Raw genomic sequence first — 17333 nt, 5'->3', positions numbered from 1 at the left:
ACTGGCGTTTGGGGCCCTTTGTCCAGCACTGGGGCTTTCCCTGAGTCAGTCGTTCAGTCAGTAACACTGATTAAGCACCTCTCAGATGCTGTGGATTCAAAGCCATATGTAAAATGATTTGTGTCCTCAAGAAGCCACTGTTCTATCTCATGTCCTTTCTTTGGGTTTTCTCCCTGGTTCTGAGCTGCTTTTTGAATTTTTATTCCTACTCTATCTTGATAAGATCTTGGGAATGGAGATAGCCATGGAAGACAGTGTTGTTTATAACAGGATTAATACACTCAATGCCCAAATATTTTTTTCTGGGTCTAAGAAAAATACTCTGCCACAAGTCCCTCAAATCACGTTCAGGACACCCAGTGCCAATTTTTCCCAGTACTTCCCCACCTCCCAGCACACATATCTCATCCCGTCTCATCGCCTCTCTTCTCCTCCCCTCCCATTCCATCCCATCCATCCCATCCCATCCCATCCTATTGTATCCACACTTAAAGTTATGAATCATGGGAGTTTTTCTATTTCAGTTCTAAATTTCCCTTCCATCTTGCTATTTGCTAGGTTTGATGTTAGTGACCTGAAGAGTGTTATTATCCAGGAGGAATTTTATTTATGTTGTTCTCCCTCCTGCTGGTCACCATGCCTCTTCCAGTGGCAACACAGGATTGCATTAGCCTTGGTGGCTACCAGGTGACCTTGTGGATTCCTCATCACCACCAGATTTTTTTCATAAATGCTGTGTACCCATGCCTCCCCAATCCTGTACTTCTGAGGCTGAGGGGAAAATGGAGAGATAAGAAGCCAATTCCACCAGATGATAAGTTCATCAAATGAGTATGAACTTTAAGCATCATGAGTGAAAAACATCCATTCTTGTTCATGCCTCCTCCCCCCCAATCTCTCCTGTCCTTGTCCCAGCCCAGCTGCCCTACAAGTATTTGGCTGAGAAGCCTTGGTTCTTACCCATTTCTAGGTATTCCTGAAACAGCCCTTCATATTCCAGAAGCTCATAGTTTGCCTCCCAGAGGATGTTTGAGGTCTTCTTCTCATTTTTCCTCTTTTGCTTGGCATGAAGTTTTTTTCTCTGTTTCCACACTTTCAGTTTCCTGGACATTAACAGAAGGGAAAGTCATGAAGTGGTAAGTAGTCCAGTTAAGTTTCTTTGAGCATGAGTATCAACCAAGGCTTTTCTATGAACTGAGAGCTAGGGGGTTGGGCTCCAAAGTTACAGGACTAATATTTCTGAACTTGCACAACCTTTTACAAGAGTCATCTTGGAAAGGTGGATAGGCATTTCGAAGACAATGAGGAAGAGAGGAGCAAGGCTAATTTCTGGCTTAACAAGAAGGAAAGCTTCTATCAGACATGAAATACACTTAGTCTTTAGAAAAAGAGATTCAGAAGAGACCTAATTATAGGTTTGCCCAAGTTAGATGAAAAAGGTACCAATCTCACCTTGAGGCTAATGAACATGCATGAGAACACCAGCCTACCCCTCCCAAAAAAGTACCACTGGCCTAGACCAATATGTTCAGGGCTGGGGAAGTCAGGGCCATGATGCCTTTGGAAGAGGTAGTCCTGTAATCGAATAGGAAAGCTGGGAGAGGATGCTCTTGGGCCAGTCACAGTGTAGCCTGGGACTGAGTGCTTACAACCAAGCTGTTTTGAAGGTACCTGAAGAACCCCTTCTCCCATAATCAAAGGAAACCCTATTTCTCCATATTTTCTTCTTCCTTCTGGTCTTATGAAATATCTTACTGACACTCTTGGGGTGACTTTCAGCCAGTCACAACCACGCAGTGGGTATGTGTCCTCTGTAAAATGTAAGGGCTGGGTTAGGTGGTCTTTGGGGTCCCTTTTAGTTATGAACTCTTTTGGGGTCTCAGCTCCCACTTCTCTAAAATGAAGTTGGATCAGGTGGTTTCTGGGAACTTTTCCAGGTCAAGACCTATGGTCTTATGATAAGATGACCTTTTTGAATAGGAGTATCCCATGGGCCAGCTTCACAATTTTAATCAATAATCAATTTATTAAGTGCCTACTACATGTCAGACATGAGGCTAAGGGCTAGGGATACAAAAGAAGGTAAAATATAGTCTCTGCCTTCAAGGATCTTACAATCTAATGAGGAAGACAAAACAAGTTCTATACAGGATAACTAGGAAATAATGGAGGGAAGGCATTGGAATGAAGAGGGGTTGGGGAAGGCTTCCTGTAGATGGTAAAATTTTACTTGGGACTTAAAGTCAGGGAGGTCAGTACTTAAGTGGAAGAGGAAAAGCATTTCAGGCATGAGGGACAGCCAGATAAAAAAAGGGAATGACATGAAATTTTTTTATGATTTTTGGCAAAAATGTAAGTAGCACAGTGAAGAAAGCGGTAGATTTGGAGTTGGTGGACCTGGTTTTGCAGAGTGAGCTGAGGGAAGTTCCTCCCTACCCCACTGGGCCTCAGTTTCCTTATCAGATAGAAAGAGGGTTAAAGTTAGATGTGGGTTGGACTGGATGAGCTCTAAATGGACCATCCTAGGATCATGGTGCAAAGTCCCAGAGGGCAATGCAAGGATGGCTGCAGCATGTGGCACATCCCTGAAAATGACTTGTGAATGAGAAGCAAAGGGAAAGACATGGAAGTCACAGATGTAGACCTCCACAAATGAGAGGAGGAGTAGTGGGGGACATCCTGAGTCCTGTGCTGCAGGCATAGAATACTAACTAACCCAGGAAAGAGCTTTCTGTGGGCCAGATGGATTCTCTGTGGAAGATATATGAAAGGTCAATGAGCAAAAAAGCCCAAAATGGTATTAGATGGAAATACCTCTACAAATTTTAGTCTGCACAGATGTTGGGACCATCCACAGTGAGGATATTCTGTATCCCTTGAGAAGCAAGGGGCATCTCAGAAAAAGAAATTGAACAAGCCATCAATGAACTCCCTAGGAAAAAATCTCCAGGGCCAGATGGATTCACAAGTGAATTCTATCAAACATTTAAAGAACAGTTAATTCCAATACTACATACACTATTCTTGAAAATTGGGGAAGAAGGAGTCCTCCCAAATTCTTTCTATGATACAAATATGGTTTTGATACCCAAACCAGGAAGAGACAAAACAGAGAAAGAAAATTATAGACCAATTTCCCTAATGAATATAGATGCAAAAATTTTAAATAAGATTTTAGCAAAACGAGAAGCAAGGGGAAGTGTAATACAGTGAAAAGAACTCAGACTTGGGGCCAGGAGATACCAGCGTCCAATCCTAGCTCTGACACTTCTTTAGTTGTGTGAATCCAGCTATTCTGTGCCTCAGTTTCCTCATCTGTCAAATGAGGAAAATAGTACCAGTAGTGCCCACCACACTGGGATGTTATGAGGATCAGATGAAATGAGGTATGGAGAGTACTTTGTAAACGAAGTCTTCAGTACTTTGGACAAGTCTTGTTAGAGTAGTGAGGTCCAACTGACCAGTTCTGTAGATGACCCCTAGCATTGGAGAGGTGAGAGTAGGATGTCCATAATGCTCAAGTTAAGGGACAACACAGGCCATACTTTGCTTTCTACGCCTAAATCAGTACTGTTGCTCAGAATTATAGATTGTTGGAAATAATTTAGTCTAGCTCTTTCATTTTGTAAACAAGGAAACCAAAATAGTGAATGCTGAAATGACTTGACTAAGGTCACACAGCTAGCAAGTGCTAGAGGGGAGATTTGAATACAAGTCTTCCTAACTCCAAACCTAGCGCTATGGTTATTACTCCAGGATACTTCTGGGTGCTACTTACGGGAAGACAATTTCCATCAGGTTGTTCAAAATTTGTTTCCCCACCATGATGACCAGCATTTCCTGGGCAAGCTCAACAAGACAGCCACCTTGAATGCACTGTGTGGGAGAGGAGGGACAAATGAGCATGAGGGATGGAGGAGGCTGCCAGTACATCTGCTTTGGCCTTCACCTGGAGCTTCCCTACTTCACTCCCTTGTTCCCCTAGAAGCCCTTTCTGTGAGCACCTGAGTCCTGGCACCCTGCATACAAGGCCACACAGAAGATCTCATTATCCATCTCCACCATTAAAGAATTTTGTGAAGGAAGACCAAAGGAACCCAAGTCATCTGAAACTGAGGATATTCCTCCAAACTACTGATGCCTGGAAAACCAGGACCACAAGTGGGTTTTACAAGCATTGTTTCTGAGGGACAGCATCTAGTGCCCTCTTCTGAATCTCTGTTAATGCGGGGCTAGAAATGTGTGGGAAATGAAAAAAGAAATAAAAAAGGATAATCAAAGATTTACAACTAGCTTTGTAATGTACTTAGCCAGAAATAGACACACTGCCTTTTGGACTTCTACCCCACCCCACCTCACCCCCACCCCCCAGCCCCTTTCCTGGCCAGGCTCCCTATTAGGAGAGCAGGACTTGATGAAGAAGCAGAGACCAGAGCCATCAAATTTATAGGTAGTCCTTGTTTTAAGCAATCTCACTGCGAAAAACTACAAACCAGGATGTGAATTAAGAATTTTCTTCTTCTCCTTCTTCTTCTTCTCCTCCTCCTCCTCCTTCTTCTCCTCCTCCTTCTTCCTTTTCTTCTCCTTCTTCTCCTCCTTCTCCTTCTTCTCCTCCTCCTTCCTCTTCTTCTTCTTCTCCTCCTCCTTCTTCCTCTTCTCCTTCTCCTCCTTGTCCTCCTCCTCCTCCTTCTTCCTCTTCTTCTCCTTCTTCTCCTCCTCCTCCTTCTTCTCCTCCTCCTCCTCCTTTTTCTCCTCCTCCTTCTTCCTCTTCTTCTCCTCCTCCTCCTTCTTCCTCTTCTTCTCCTTCTTCTTCTTCTTCTCCTCCTCCTCCTCCTCCTTCTTCTCCTCCTTCTTCTTCTCCTCCTTCTCCTTCTCCTCCTCCTCCTTCCTCTTCTTCTCCTCCTTCTCCTTTTCCTCCTCCTCCTTCCTCTTCCTCTCCTTCTTCTCCTCCTCCTTCTCCTCCTTCATCATTTTCTTTGTCTTCTTGTTCTTCTCCTTCATCTTCATTACTATCATCATCATCATCATCATCATCATCATCATCATCATCATGATGTCCTCCTCCTTCACTGTCTTGTTCCTTTAAACTGATAGAATTCTCAGCCCAGAATATCTCATGTGTCAGATGAGACACCTACTGGTAAAGTTTTAAATTATAGCCCAGCTCTATCAGACATTAAGCAATTTTTTAAAAAGAAAGAAGGAAAGAGAGAAAGAAGGAGAGACTGAAGGTATAGGAGTTGAATTCTGAGAGAGGGAAATTCTTCTAATTTAGGGAAAGCAGTGTGAGACAATGTCTAATGACAACATCTAATGCTTTACATGCATGTTTTTCATTGCAAAATATGTACTCCCATGCTTCCTTTCATTTCACTCTCCTAGCAAGCCTTTAGATAGTCAAGACAGATGTGATTAGGCCCATTTTACACATGGGAAAGCAGAGGCCCTTGGAGGTGAAGTGGTTTGCTTGGGGTCCCATAGTTAGTAGATGGCAGGGCCAGAATTTAAACCCAGTTTTTAGGATTTCAGATCCATTGCCTGTCCTACTGCAGGTGGCCCCTCATTCAGGCAATGTGAGGGAGGAGATCTTAGAGCCAAGAAGGTGTTGCAGAGTACTAAGACCTGCAGAAGACTGTGGGCCTCAGCACCATCTCACTTTTTCAGTAGCACTTTCCTCATCAAAAGTTGTTTTTTTTTTTCCAGTTATCCCATTTGAGAGAAACCTGGCCTGAATTTTAGAATCAATATTGATAACACAACAATGACAGGAAGCTCAGAAGACCCACGCCATCTTAGAGGTTGTTCCAGATAAGAAAAGGTTCCTCTGGCTTTTAGGAGAAGTGACTGCAAAGCCCTCAGACCAAGATAATGATAACTACATCTCTACAACACCTGCTGTGTGGCAGGCACAAAACCCTCCATTAACATTATTTATGAACATTATTTCATTGGATTCTCACAGCAGCCCTGGGAGGTAGATGCCAGTATTATACTCAATTTGCAGGTGAAAAAACTGAGATGAGAAAATGAAACAAGAGAGTCTCCCAGGTCCCTCTTGGCTCCAAAGCTGTGATCATATGTTCTGCCTCCACTACCATCCCCCAATTTAATATTTCTCAGCATATACTCACATTTTCATTTCGAATTCCAAAGAAGGCATGGTAGTTTCCTGGGTAACCTAAAAATCTGAAGAACATCCATGGTTATTCAGTTACAAGAGGTGAGTCTCCTTTCTCTGAGTGTCATAGCACAGGGGAAAGGCTCTTGTCAGCATGCATCTCCCTCCTTCTCCTGTCCTCATCACTCCCTCCCTGGAGGGAACTCCTGGAGGTCTGAGCTGCTCAGAGAAACCAGCCAGCCTTCTGCCTCATGAAGGAAAGCAATGTTTCCAAGGCATTAATGACTGTGGACTGTGTTCCTCCTCCTCCTCCCAGGAGTGTTGGCATCTAGCCAAGAAAAAGGGACTTCTTAGCTCGTATAAACAGCTCTCTCTGTGTTGGAATGTCTGACGCCATGGAAGGTGCATGGCAGAGAGATTTAGGAAAACTCAAGTGAGGCGGCTGCCTTCTCTGCTTGTGCCTAAGACTGACTGTTCAGATACATTTCCAGAGACCATCTGAGGCTCTCTGGGGGCTCCCTGTGAGCATCCTTTGAAGAACTGAAAAACAGGGAGAACAGTACTATTTGTTCCATATGGCCTTTTTAGGAGAGGGCAGCAGCCCCCAAACTGCCAGCTTCCTAGGTTCTCTGGAAGTGGTGGCCATGTGACCATGGCATCATTCATGGAGATGTCTAAAGGATCAACCATTCCTCCCCATCCCATCCCATCCCAATGTCCCTCTGCTCAGGCTGCTTTCACTGAGAGATGGGTACTAAAGCATGACACACAGAGCTCCCACCCCTGAGACTTCCCAGACATTTGCTGGGCAGGATTATTACTCACTATCTCCTGAAGATCCCCCAACCCTCAAGGTGGATAATGTTGTCAGGTCTAGGAGTCCCTAATTCAGGATTGGGTGCAGTTCTTGTGATAGAGATTATGCTGCAGGTATGGACTTCATTTGTTGTGTGGACTTAATTTGGTCCAAAGAAACTTGACCCAAATTCACCAAGAAGCTCCTGGTGATTCCCAGACACTGACTGGGCATTGCAACCCTGGGTTCTCTCCAGTTGTCTCATTAGTAAACTTACTTACCTGGTCATGTTAATCTGGTCTGCTAATGGTGCTGGAAAAATGTCCTCACTCCTTCATACAGGTCAGTGAGGCACAGTCAATAAATAGACTTGGGTTCAGGAAGACCTAAGTTCATATTTCCCTCACTAACAAGTGTCCAAGACTCTGGGCAAGTCACTTAAATTCTGAGCCTCAGTTTCCTCATCTGAAAAGAGGGATAACAGTCTCTGTAGCACCCTATTGAATGGACCCCCAGTGGTGAATTTATAGGAGTTTGTGGGCAGGAGTTGCCCAGGATGAGTAGCCATGAATGGGTTCCAATCTTTATCACTGGTGGGAAAATGGGGATGAGTGAAATTACCAACCCACTGGAAGAGTTGAGTACCAGCACCCTCCCAGGGATGCCGTGAGGTTCCCAGAGATCTTAAGGCCAAGGGATCCTGACTGCAGCTGCAGGGGACCACCATGGCCAGCTCCCAACCTCTTCATTTCAAAGGTGAGGAAACTGAGATACAGAGAGTGATGGGATTTTCCCTAGGTCACACATAATGAACATAAAGGACTTTGCAAATTTTAGATTGCTGTGGAAATGTCCCACTCTTGGCATTATTAAATAATGCCCCACCAACTGAGGGGCAGGTTGGCGTAGTGGATAGAGAATTGGCTTTGCAGAAGGAGCCCTGAGTTTGAGTCCTGTGTCTGGCACATCCCAGCAGTTGGGTGATCTTGGGTACACATCCTCTCTCAGTCTCAGTTTCTTTACCTTTAAAATGAAGATGTTGGAATATCAGGAAATGGCAGTGCTCTAGTCAGTTGGAACGGTATCGCTATCTGCTTTGGCTGTGCCTTAAGGAGTATGGGATCTTCTCATCTGACTCGCAGCTAAAATCTTCTATTATGGTGCCCTTTCTCCAGGAGAGGAAGGACCATCCTACTAAATTTTCTATTTGTATTTCCAAGGATTAGCACAGAGCTTGGCCCATTGTAAGTACTTAATAAACACTTCATTCATTCACTCTAAGGTCTCTTCCATTTGTAAATCTAATCTAAGAATTTAAAAACAAGCTTTAGTCACCTCCTAAGGACCAGGCCCTGTCCTTGGTGTTGAGGATTCACACAAAAATGAAAATGCCCTCAAGGAAGTTAGAATCTACTGGGGGAATCACTTGGGTCAACCCATTAACTACATTAACTGAATAATAGTGGCTCCTGTTTATACAGTACTTAATGATTTACAAAGCACATAGTCTTATTTGAACCTCAGAATAGCCTTATGAGAGAGAGAGAGAGAGAGAGAGACAGAGACAGAGACAGAGACAGAGAGACAGAGAGAGAGACAGAGAGACAGAGAGAGAGACAGAGAGAGAGATTGTGTTCATTATTTTACAAAGACAGAAACAAGCTGAAAGGGATTCCAGAGTAAGTTAGTGGTGGGACTTAAAGTAGGTTCTTTTGTCTTTGTGTCCTCAGTGTTCAGTAAGCTACCTGGCACGTAATTGGTGCTTAATTAATATTCCAAGCTCAGTGTCTTATCCTCCTACTGTGGACAGCTTCCAGAGCATTTTACAACAATCTGGAAGGAAAGAAGGCTGGTAATTAAGTGCTAACTCATTTAAATTCTCTACTATTCCAGTAGATCTGTGATGTCATCAATGTGAACTGTGGGATCACAGATTTCCAGATGGAAGGGACCTCAGGGACCATGCATTTCACAGATAAGATACTGGAGGCCCAGAGGGATGGATGCTTTACAAGAGGAGTAAGCCTCATGTCCTGTGATTCCATAGAAAGCCGCCCATCCTGGGATCTCTTGTCTGTCCTCCCCTATAAGTTCACCACATGGAGGCCACACCTAGCATGCTGGGGGCCTTGCAGGTTCTTGGTAGTGTGAAAGTGTCAGTGAAGAAAGCAGCTGGTGGCTGGGTTCTCCCCTGATCATCCCATGTGACTTAGGAATGAGAGAAGCAGAAGGACACGTCAGAGCTCACCTCCCCTTGAAGAAAGCGATGTAGATTGGATAGGAGTAGATGTTGACAAACTGGAAAATAAACATTTTCAAAACAAAAGCATCTTCAAACTTGGACTGGGTTTTGTGCATTTCTGAGACAAAGGTAAACACAAACATGGTGTCAGTAAAATTTGCAGTCTTTCCCACACGTGCTTGTTTTTTGCTGCCCTTCCCCTGGCCCAACCACTAATCATAGAACACTGAGGTTGGGAAACACTGAGGTAGGGAAACTGAGGCACAGAGTGGGGAAGGCTATGCACCTAGGTTATAGTTAGAAGTAGGACCCTGGTTAAAAGGGCTGATGTTACCAACTCCTAGTAAGGATTTACTTGGTCATTTGGATCATGAGCTAGCATGTTTGACCCATCCCTGAAAGAATTTGTTTCTTCAGAGGACAAGCAGCAGAGCTCATAGACATCCATTAGGTTCCGAAGAACTGAGTTCTAGTCTTACCTCATTCCCACTTGCACTGAGAGCCCTTAGTCTCTCTGGCTTGGAAGAGCCTCTGAATGCCCCTGAAAAGCTAAAATCCTTAAGGCACTAGGGATTTGCTGGCCTGCATCAGCTGAGGGAGTTTCCATAGTGGGGAGACCTTACATTGATGAAATCCCTGGTCCAATCTTCCCCCTCCCCTCCCCGTTCCCACCCCGCCCCCACAAAGGGAGCAGGTTTTTTTAAACTGTTGATTTTTAAAATTGTTTGAAAAAGACCCTGTAAACACAGATTGGGGGTTCTGGCTGCACCGGCAGCTTTGGGGCATTGGTCAATTTGCCTGAAACTGATTTTTTTGTCCCTTTTCATTCTTTGTTCCAGGGATAGTTCTCTGGGAAGCGGAATGAGGAGGGTTGTCCTTGGAAGTGAAAGGGATGTAAAAACAGAAGTAAAAACTAAAAAGAAGTGGTTAAAGTGTTTTCCTTCACCAGGACAGCAAAAGCAGATTCTTCTCTGACTATCTCGGGCCATGTCTGTACAAACAACCCACCTCCTTAACGGTCAGGCACCATGCTAGGCACCGGAGACACAAAAATGAAGGCAGTCCCTTCCATCTATGGCTTGGACATAGAAAGATACACAGTAAATAACTAGAAAGCAAAGGTAGTCCTTTTATAGTGCAGTGTAGTGGGCGTAGGAGAGGAGGGGAGGAGGAGCAGCAACAGCTAGGGACACCAGGACGGAGATGGCATTTGAGCAGACCTTTCAGTCAACCAACCAAGCACTAACTATCTTCTCCCTCAGTTTCATCATCTGTACAATGGAAGTTATGAGAAGAGCACTTCCCTCCCAGGGCTGTCGTGAAGATCAAATAATATTCATAAAGTACTTAGCACAGTGCTCTGCACATGGTAGGTATAATAGAGATGCTAGCATGCTGCTGCTGCTGCTACTACTGCTACTGCTGCTACTGCTGCTACTACTACTACTACTATGTGCCAGAGGCCAAGATGGCCAAAAACCAAACAGTTCAGAAACTCACATCCCAACTCTAAGCTGTGACATAACCTTGGGCAGTCCCTGCCTGTCTCTCAGCCTCAGTTTCCTTCTCTGTAAAATGAAAGGGTTGGAGTAGAGGACTCTCAAGTTCCCCACCAAGTTTAAATCTGGGGTTTCAGGTCTAGGATTTCTTCCAAACCAACAAGTGCGCATATAAAAATTCATCAAACAAATACAAGATTGGAAGTGTCTGGAGGGCAGGGACTGAGCCCTTTTTGAACTCTATACCTCTAGGACTGAGCACATCGATTGCTTAATAAATGCCTTCTGTGTGATTTGACATTCTCATCAAAGATTCAGATAAAGGCATAGATGATTGGCTCATCAGACTGGCAGAAAACCCAGACCTGGCAACGACTTCGCCAGGCCAGAGCCTTGAGCTGAACCTCCTCAGACTGATTGATGCAGATAAATGCAAAGTCTTGTGTTTGGGTACAAAAAGTCAACTTCAGAAGAATGAGGTGGAAAGAGATATGGTTAGACAGCAGTTGTTCTGAAAAAGATCTGGGGGTCCTAGAGGTCCATGTGAGTTAGCCATGTGATGTTGACCAAGAAAAGCTAATGTGACCTTGGGCCATAGGAAGAAGGCCATGGCTTCCAGGAATAGGAAAGTGACTATCCTGTTGTACTCTGTCCTAGTGTGACCTCATCTGGAGAGTCATGTTCAGTTCTGAGCACCATGATGAGCTGGGGAGAGAACCTTGAGCCTATGACAGAAAGGAAGTCAGGAAGGAAACATGCATTTATTAAGCCCTTACTGTGTGCCATCTATAAATGCTTTACAAATATGGTCTCTTTTGATCCTCATGACAACCCTGAGAGGTAGACCCTCTTATTGTCCCCTTTTTACAGTTGGGTAAACTGAGGCAGGGAGTGGTTAAATGGCTTGCCTAGGGTGACATAGCTGGTAGGTGTGTGTGGCCAGATTCGAATTCAGGTCTTCTTTACTCCAGGTCAACGGCTCTACCCAGTGGGCCACCTGAGCTGCCTTGAAGGAGGATCTGATGGGAGAAGGACTGGTCTTGTTCTGCTGGGTCTCAAAGCAGTGGTGGGGGGAGGTTGCTGAGGGAAGGCTCTCTGCTTGTTAACAATAGCAGCTAGCCCCAAGGGGAAGGCGTGGCATGCAGAGGGGCGGCTTCCTCCTCCCAGGAGGTCTTCAGGCAGAGGTCAGGTGACCCCTGAGATAAGGTCTCAGGTGGACCAGTCTGGCTGACTGCTGGACCTCTGGAAACCAGAAGGGAAGCACCATGGGCCCTTGGAGCCTTTCTTTTCCCATTTCTTCCATCGTCTGTGGTGCAGTCCCTTTGTGTTTGTCCTTTTGAGCTAATGTGGCCCCAGAACCAAGGACATTGTTCTAGATGGGGTCTGGCAGAGGACAGTGGAACCAAGAACCAGTACGATTCTGGAAAAATAGTGCTGTACTTGGAATGCAAGGCTTAAAGTCGGTCTCAGGACCTGAGTGCAAATCCTGCCTCAGCCTCTTATGAGGTATGCAACCTTTGGTAAGACTTCCATTTCCTCATCTACTATGGTAGCTAGGGCACTGGACTTCATGTCAGGATGACATGGGTCCGTATTGTAAGGGTGGATACTTCCAGAGCTTTGCACAGTGCTTGGCACATAGCAGGCATTTGATGAATCCTTACTGACTAATTACTAGCTTTGTGAACATAGGCAAGGTGCTCCACCTTTCTGGGCTTCAGTTTCCTTATCTATAAAATGGACCAGATGGTTTGTAGATGATATCCAAGTTCTCTTCTTACCCTAAAGCAGAAGTTCTTACCTTTTGCGGGGGGGGGGGGTGTTATTTTACCTTTGGGAATTTGGGGGAGCCTGTGGACCCTTCTCAGGATCATGTTTTTAAATCCACTAAATTATGTGTATATATATAGATAGATAGATAGATATACACACAAATATATGTATATATATATGTATATAGGATTATAAAGGAAATCAATTATATAATGAGATACAGTTACCAAAATACTAAAAAGTAATCAAATATATCCCCGTATGAAGAATCCCTGCTTGAGCACTATTGTGATGTAATCCCATGATTTATCACCTCCTTATTCCTGGGAGTCAAGCCTACCTTGATGCACCCCAAGATTTGCTGTTCTATCATGTTGTTGACTTGTGATCCACTAAGACCCTCAGATCTTTTCCAGATAAATGCCTTTCCAATCAGGTCTTGCCTAACTTGTCCTTGGGAAGTTGATTTTGTGAATGAGTGGTATTCCATTTGGTTTGGCCCCAGATTCTAGCCAATCAATATCCTCATGCTATTTACCCAGTGTGCTAAGTGATCCTTTCCGTCTTTGCAACCCTGTTAATGAAGTACTTTGAGAGTAATGATCCCTATTGTAGAGATGCGGAATCTGAGGTTCAGAGAAGTAACTACATAGGAAGGAGGTGTGGAGCCAGGATGGAAGGCCAGGGCTCTGGACTTCATACCTATGGTCCCTCCCTAGCAGGGGCCCTTGTCCTGCCCTGCCCCTTTCTCTCCTGGATCCACCCTCTAGGAGCAGGCCAGAGATGATTCCTTGGAATTAACAGCACAGCACCTTTCCCCACCCCTTCCCCCATCCGCATGGGACTCTTGCCCTTTCCACTCCTCAGAAGCCACTACTTACCCCAATTGGTCAAAGCATATGTGATTGGGATATAGATTTTGTCAAGGAGGATAATGAAGGAAAGATTCAGTATGGAGCCTGTGAAGAAGGCAATATGAGATGCCTGAAGGGAGGAAAGAGGTTAGTGAGTCACAGCCATGCAGAAAGTAACTTCATTCAATCATTCAGCCCCAGCTGTGCCAGGTGTTGGGGAGAATACAACCTCTAGGTAATTGGGTCTTTCTGCCCTCACAGAGCACACAGGCCAGTGGGAGAGGAAAGCACAAATGTCTGTCAATCTATAGAATCAGGGAGTCAGAGCTAGTAGGGACTTTAAAAGACCATAGAGTCCAATCTCCTCATTTTACAGATGAGAAAACTGAGTCCCAGGGAACAGAAGAAACTTGATCAAGATCCCTCAGGGAGTAAATGGCAGAGCCAGATTTGAACTCTTGTCCTCTGACTCACAGTCTTCTAATTGATCTCCCATCTCTGTACAGCTGCTAAAGTGATTCTCTTTACAAGTAGAGCTGACCAAAGTCCAGCTCAAATAATCCTTGAACCCCAAATCACCTGGACTTTGTTTTCTGTGAACTTAGCATGAGATAGTCTGGAGGACCTCCTGGGTGCCAAGCCAACCTCTGCCACACACTAGTTGCATGACCCTGGCCAAGTCCTTCCACTCCTCAGTGTCCAGCTATAGAAAAGGGGGTGGTTTACATTGGACTTTACCTGGGTTGAAAGAATTTCCTCATCCAGTGCTTCAATGCAAGCTACCTACTCCAATGCATTCTTAGGTCTCATGAAAAAACAAAACCCCCCAAATCTCTAATGCCCATAGAATTTAAATTCCTGAAGGGCAAAAATGATATCATTTCTTTGAACTTCTAGTCCCTAGCACAACACCTGGTATAAAGTCTGTACTTAATGCTGGGGAATTATCCAAGGTCACATAAGTCCTTGGTTAGTGGCAAAGTAGAAATAAGAAGCTATATCTCCTGATGCCAGGATGGCTCCCCAGAAATCCCTCACTTCTCTGAATGGAGTCACATGGAATGCTGATTCTTGGTTTCCGTGCTGCTGAGGGTGGTCCCTGGTTATAGAGGGTCCCAAATATCAGGCAGAAGACTCTAAACTTCTCTTGGCGGGCAGAATGACTTGAGCCCCTGCAGATTTTTGAGCAGGGGAGCTGCAGGAGCAATGCAATGTCTCATAATAACCAGAAGAGACTCACCCATCTCAGGAGGAAGATATTTTCAGATTTGGACACCAAGATGGTGACTGTTGTCCGGTACAGGATGATGGCTATCACGAGCAGCGCTATGAAGACCACCTACAGAAGGGATCAGGATGGGGTGAATGCCATCCAGAAACATGTAGTGGGCAGGCACTGCTTTGGAGATGCCAGGAAGCCCCAAAGGCAGGGGATCCTAGGACTATAAAGACTGGAAGAGATCTGAGACATCATTTAGTTCAACATGATGTCTTTATAGATGAAGAGATTGAATCCTTATTGAAAGGTAAGTCTCCTGTGAACTTTAGGTCCCAGGGTGTGCAGGTAGAGATGGATTAATGGTACTGACTTGCCCATGCCCGCATAGGATTTGGTCCAACAAGGGACCCTGGAAGATGGTCCATTTCAACCCTATCATTTAGAGATGAGAAAACTGAAGCCTGGTGAGGGGAGGTCCCTCTCCTAGCTAGAAAATGGGAGAACCAGGACTCTCTGGTGGCCAGGTTTCCCAGGTTGGATAAGGGGCAATGTGGTAGTGGGTAGAGGGCTGGCTTGGGAGTCAGAGAGTCATGAGTCCAAACTTGCTAAGTGGACTTCATGTCTTCCTGCCAGTTTCCTCATCTGTAAAATGGCCATAATCATAGCCACTCTGTATCCTGTCCCAGGGTTGTTAGGGAACTAAAATGAAGTCACAGATATGTGGGGCTTTGCCAGCTTAAAGGCCAATACAAATACCGGTTGTTGTTAGACGAGGCAACTCAGAGAGGATCAGGAGACCGTATCTACTGACTATCGACTAGAATATAGTCTTTAAGAGTCCTAGGCCATGTCTAGGGGGAGCCAGGGTCCCTACCCTGTTACCATGGCAGTGATGAGGGTGGAGGACATGAAGAGGCGCTGAAAGTAATTCTTTTTGGGAAAGTATGGCTCTTCTAGGTTGGTGATTGGGTTCCGAATCATCAGAGGCGCCATGACTGCAAACTGGGGCCGAGGCCGCTCCTGAAACAGAGCCACAGAGCGCCTGCTCAACCCTGGGGAGACAGAGGGGGCGGCCGTGGCCTCAGGCTGCTCAGAGAGGGGCTCCCTCACCTCATAGTCTTTGTAGTCAGAACAGTCCCAGCGATAGGTCAGTATGGCACTCTTGCGTTTCCAGTACTCCAAGAACATCACTGCCCACAGGGACATGAACACGCTGAAGAAAATGGTCCCACTGTTGTCAAAGAGACGGCCCGTCTGCATTGGGAGCCACAAGGGGAGAGGTGAGTGACGGGCCAGGATGGAGAGCAGCCCAGGTTCACAGGGGCTGACCCAGTCAGGCAGGAGCTGAAGCAGGGCACCAAGCCAGGCATGTTAAAGGCTCTGGATTTGGATGTTGGGATCAAGGCGGACACAGAGTCAGAGAGCAGGAAATCTGCCTCCCACGAACTGGGAAAGCATGACAGACCCACATCTGAAAGGGGATGCTTCTGTTTCTTCTGCTTAAGCCCCTAAAAGGTCTTGGCTAAGTGCCTAGAAGTGTTGGGTAAGTGAAAGGCAGTGTGGACCAGTGGAGAGAAAGCTGAACTGGAGGTCAGAAAGATTTCCTACATCTGACAGATACTGGCTATGGGACCCCTGGGCCAGTCCCCTAACTTTTTAGTTCACTAGGACACTCTCAAAGACCTGGGTGCAAAGTGGGCCTGGCCTGCATTGGTGTGGGGAGTTTCCATACTGGGAGGTCATTAGCCCCAAGGATTCCCAGGTCTGGTTCATTGTTGTGTAAATGTTCTCTGTCAGGTAGAGAAGGAATGAGTTTTGGAAAGAAAGGGATCAGCTGGGGCTCGGGTTCTATGGAAGGTGAGGGGCAGTGAGAGGGGGCTGCTCCCTCAGAACAGTGCACCCTGTACCTACCCAAGATCCTCAGATCCAGATGGAGACAATCTGGAGGCCCCTTCTGTTTACAGAGGGGTGTCACCTCTAGTGAAACAGAGCACTCTGGTCTGCACTTTCATGCCAGCATGTGACTCCAACCAACAGTCAGACTGGGGCTTGGCAATTAAAGGCAAATGGAGTAGGAGGAGATAAAACGCTGGATTTGGGATCAGAGGTGTCTGGTTACTCTGGGCGAGCGTTGGTTTCCTCATCTGTAGAGTTGCCTGACCTGTGCGGTCCCCTCCAGCTCTGAGCCTGGAATCCTTTGATATAGGTAGGAGGATTGGGGCTGTCCAAACTCAATTCAGAGGCTGACCACAAGGGAAGGAGTGGGGAAGGGTCTCCATTTGTATAGGTGGAAGACATGGTGCCCACCTGGATGAAATGAAGAATTGGCCTTACTGGTCTTTTCCAAGGGGTGCCCTGAATCCTGCCTGGATCAGTATTGGAGGCCACCTACAGTCTCCACTCAAACCCTTTCTTTCTTTCTGTTTCCCCAGTGTGAGGAGTCCCTCAGTCTGTTGCCAATGCCCCTCATTCACGGGGAGGAGTAGGGGGGCACTGATCCCCCACCTGGGTATTCTCTAGCCCTGAGTTTCCAGCCCAACTTGGGGCATTTCTATTGACGATCTCCTTGCCATCTGTCATTCCCCTCCCCCATTTCTGAGTATACACAGCCATACCCTTCAGGTCATCACATCCTCTTCCTGACTCTGCTGGTGCCTTAGACCAAAGATGGGAGAGGGCAGCCTAGCCCTGAATTACAATGTGACCTTCCAGCCCATGCTGAGAGGAGAGAAGCTTGTTTTAGGATGGACTGGATTGTACCAAGCCAGATTTGCATTTCTTACCTGGAGCCCAGAGGGCTCTCTAGTCTTAGCTCAATGACCCACTAGACAT

The 17333-nt window shown here is 45.8% G+C and overlaps 1 protein-coding gene across 10 annotated transcripts in view; it reads right to left on the bottom strand.

Moving 5' to 3' along the window:
- The window catches only part of ANO7 (anoctamin 7), a 79158-nt gene that overhangs the window by 14326 nt on the left and 47499 nt on the right, over positions 1–17333 (bottom strand). For all 10 annotated transcript variants that reach the window (XM_072618806.1, XM_072618807.1, XM_072618801.1 and 7 more), the window contains 8 exons: positions 15612–15755; positions 15384–15521; positions 14523–14621; positions 13310–13412; positions 9163–9274; positions 6132–6186; positions 3779–3876; positions 961–1103 (listed from right to left, as the gene is read on the bottom strand). In XM_072618806.1, the coding sequence (XP_072474907.1) occupies positions 961–1103; positions 3779–3876; positions 6132–6186; positions 9163–9274; positions 13310–13412; positions 14523–14621; positions 15384–15521; positions 15612–15755 (892 nt within the window). The remainder of the gene's footprint in view (positions 1–960; positions 1104–3778; positions 3877–6131; positions 6187–9162; positions 9275–13309; positions 13413–14522; positions 14622–15383; positions 15522–15611; positions 15756–17333) is intronic.

The sequence above is a fragment of the Notamacropus eugenii genome, chromosome 6 (assembly GCF_028372415.1).
Source record: "Notamacropus eugenii isolate mMacEug1 chromosome 6, mMacEug1.pri_v2, whole genome shotgun sequence".
Taxonomy (NCBI): domain Eukaryota; kingdom Metazoa; phylum Chordata; class Mammalia; order Diprotodontia; family Macropodidae; genus Notamacropus; species Notamacropus eugenii.
Note: the sequence above shows the minus strand (reverse complement) of the source record. Positions and strands in the feature narration are given on the sequence as shown.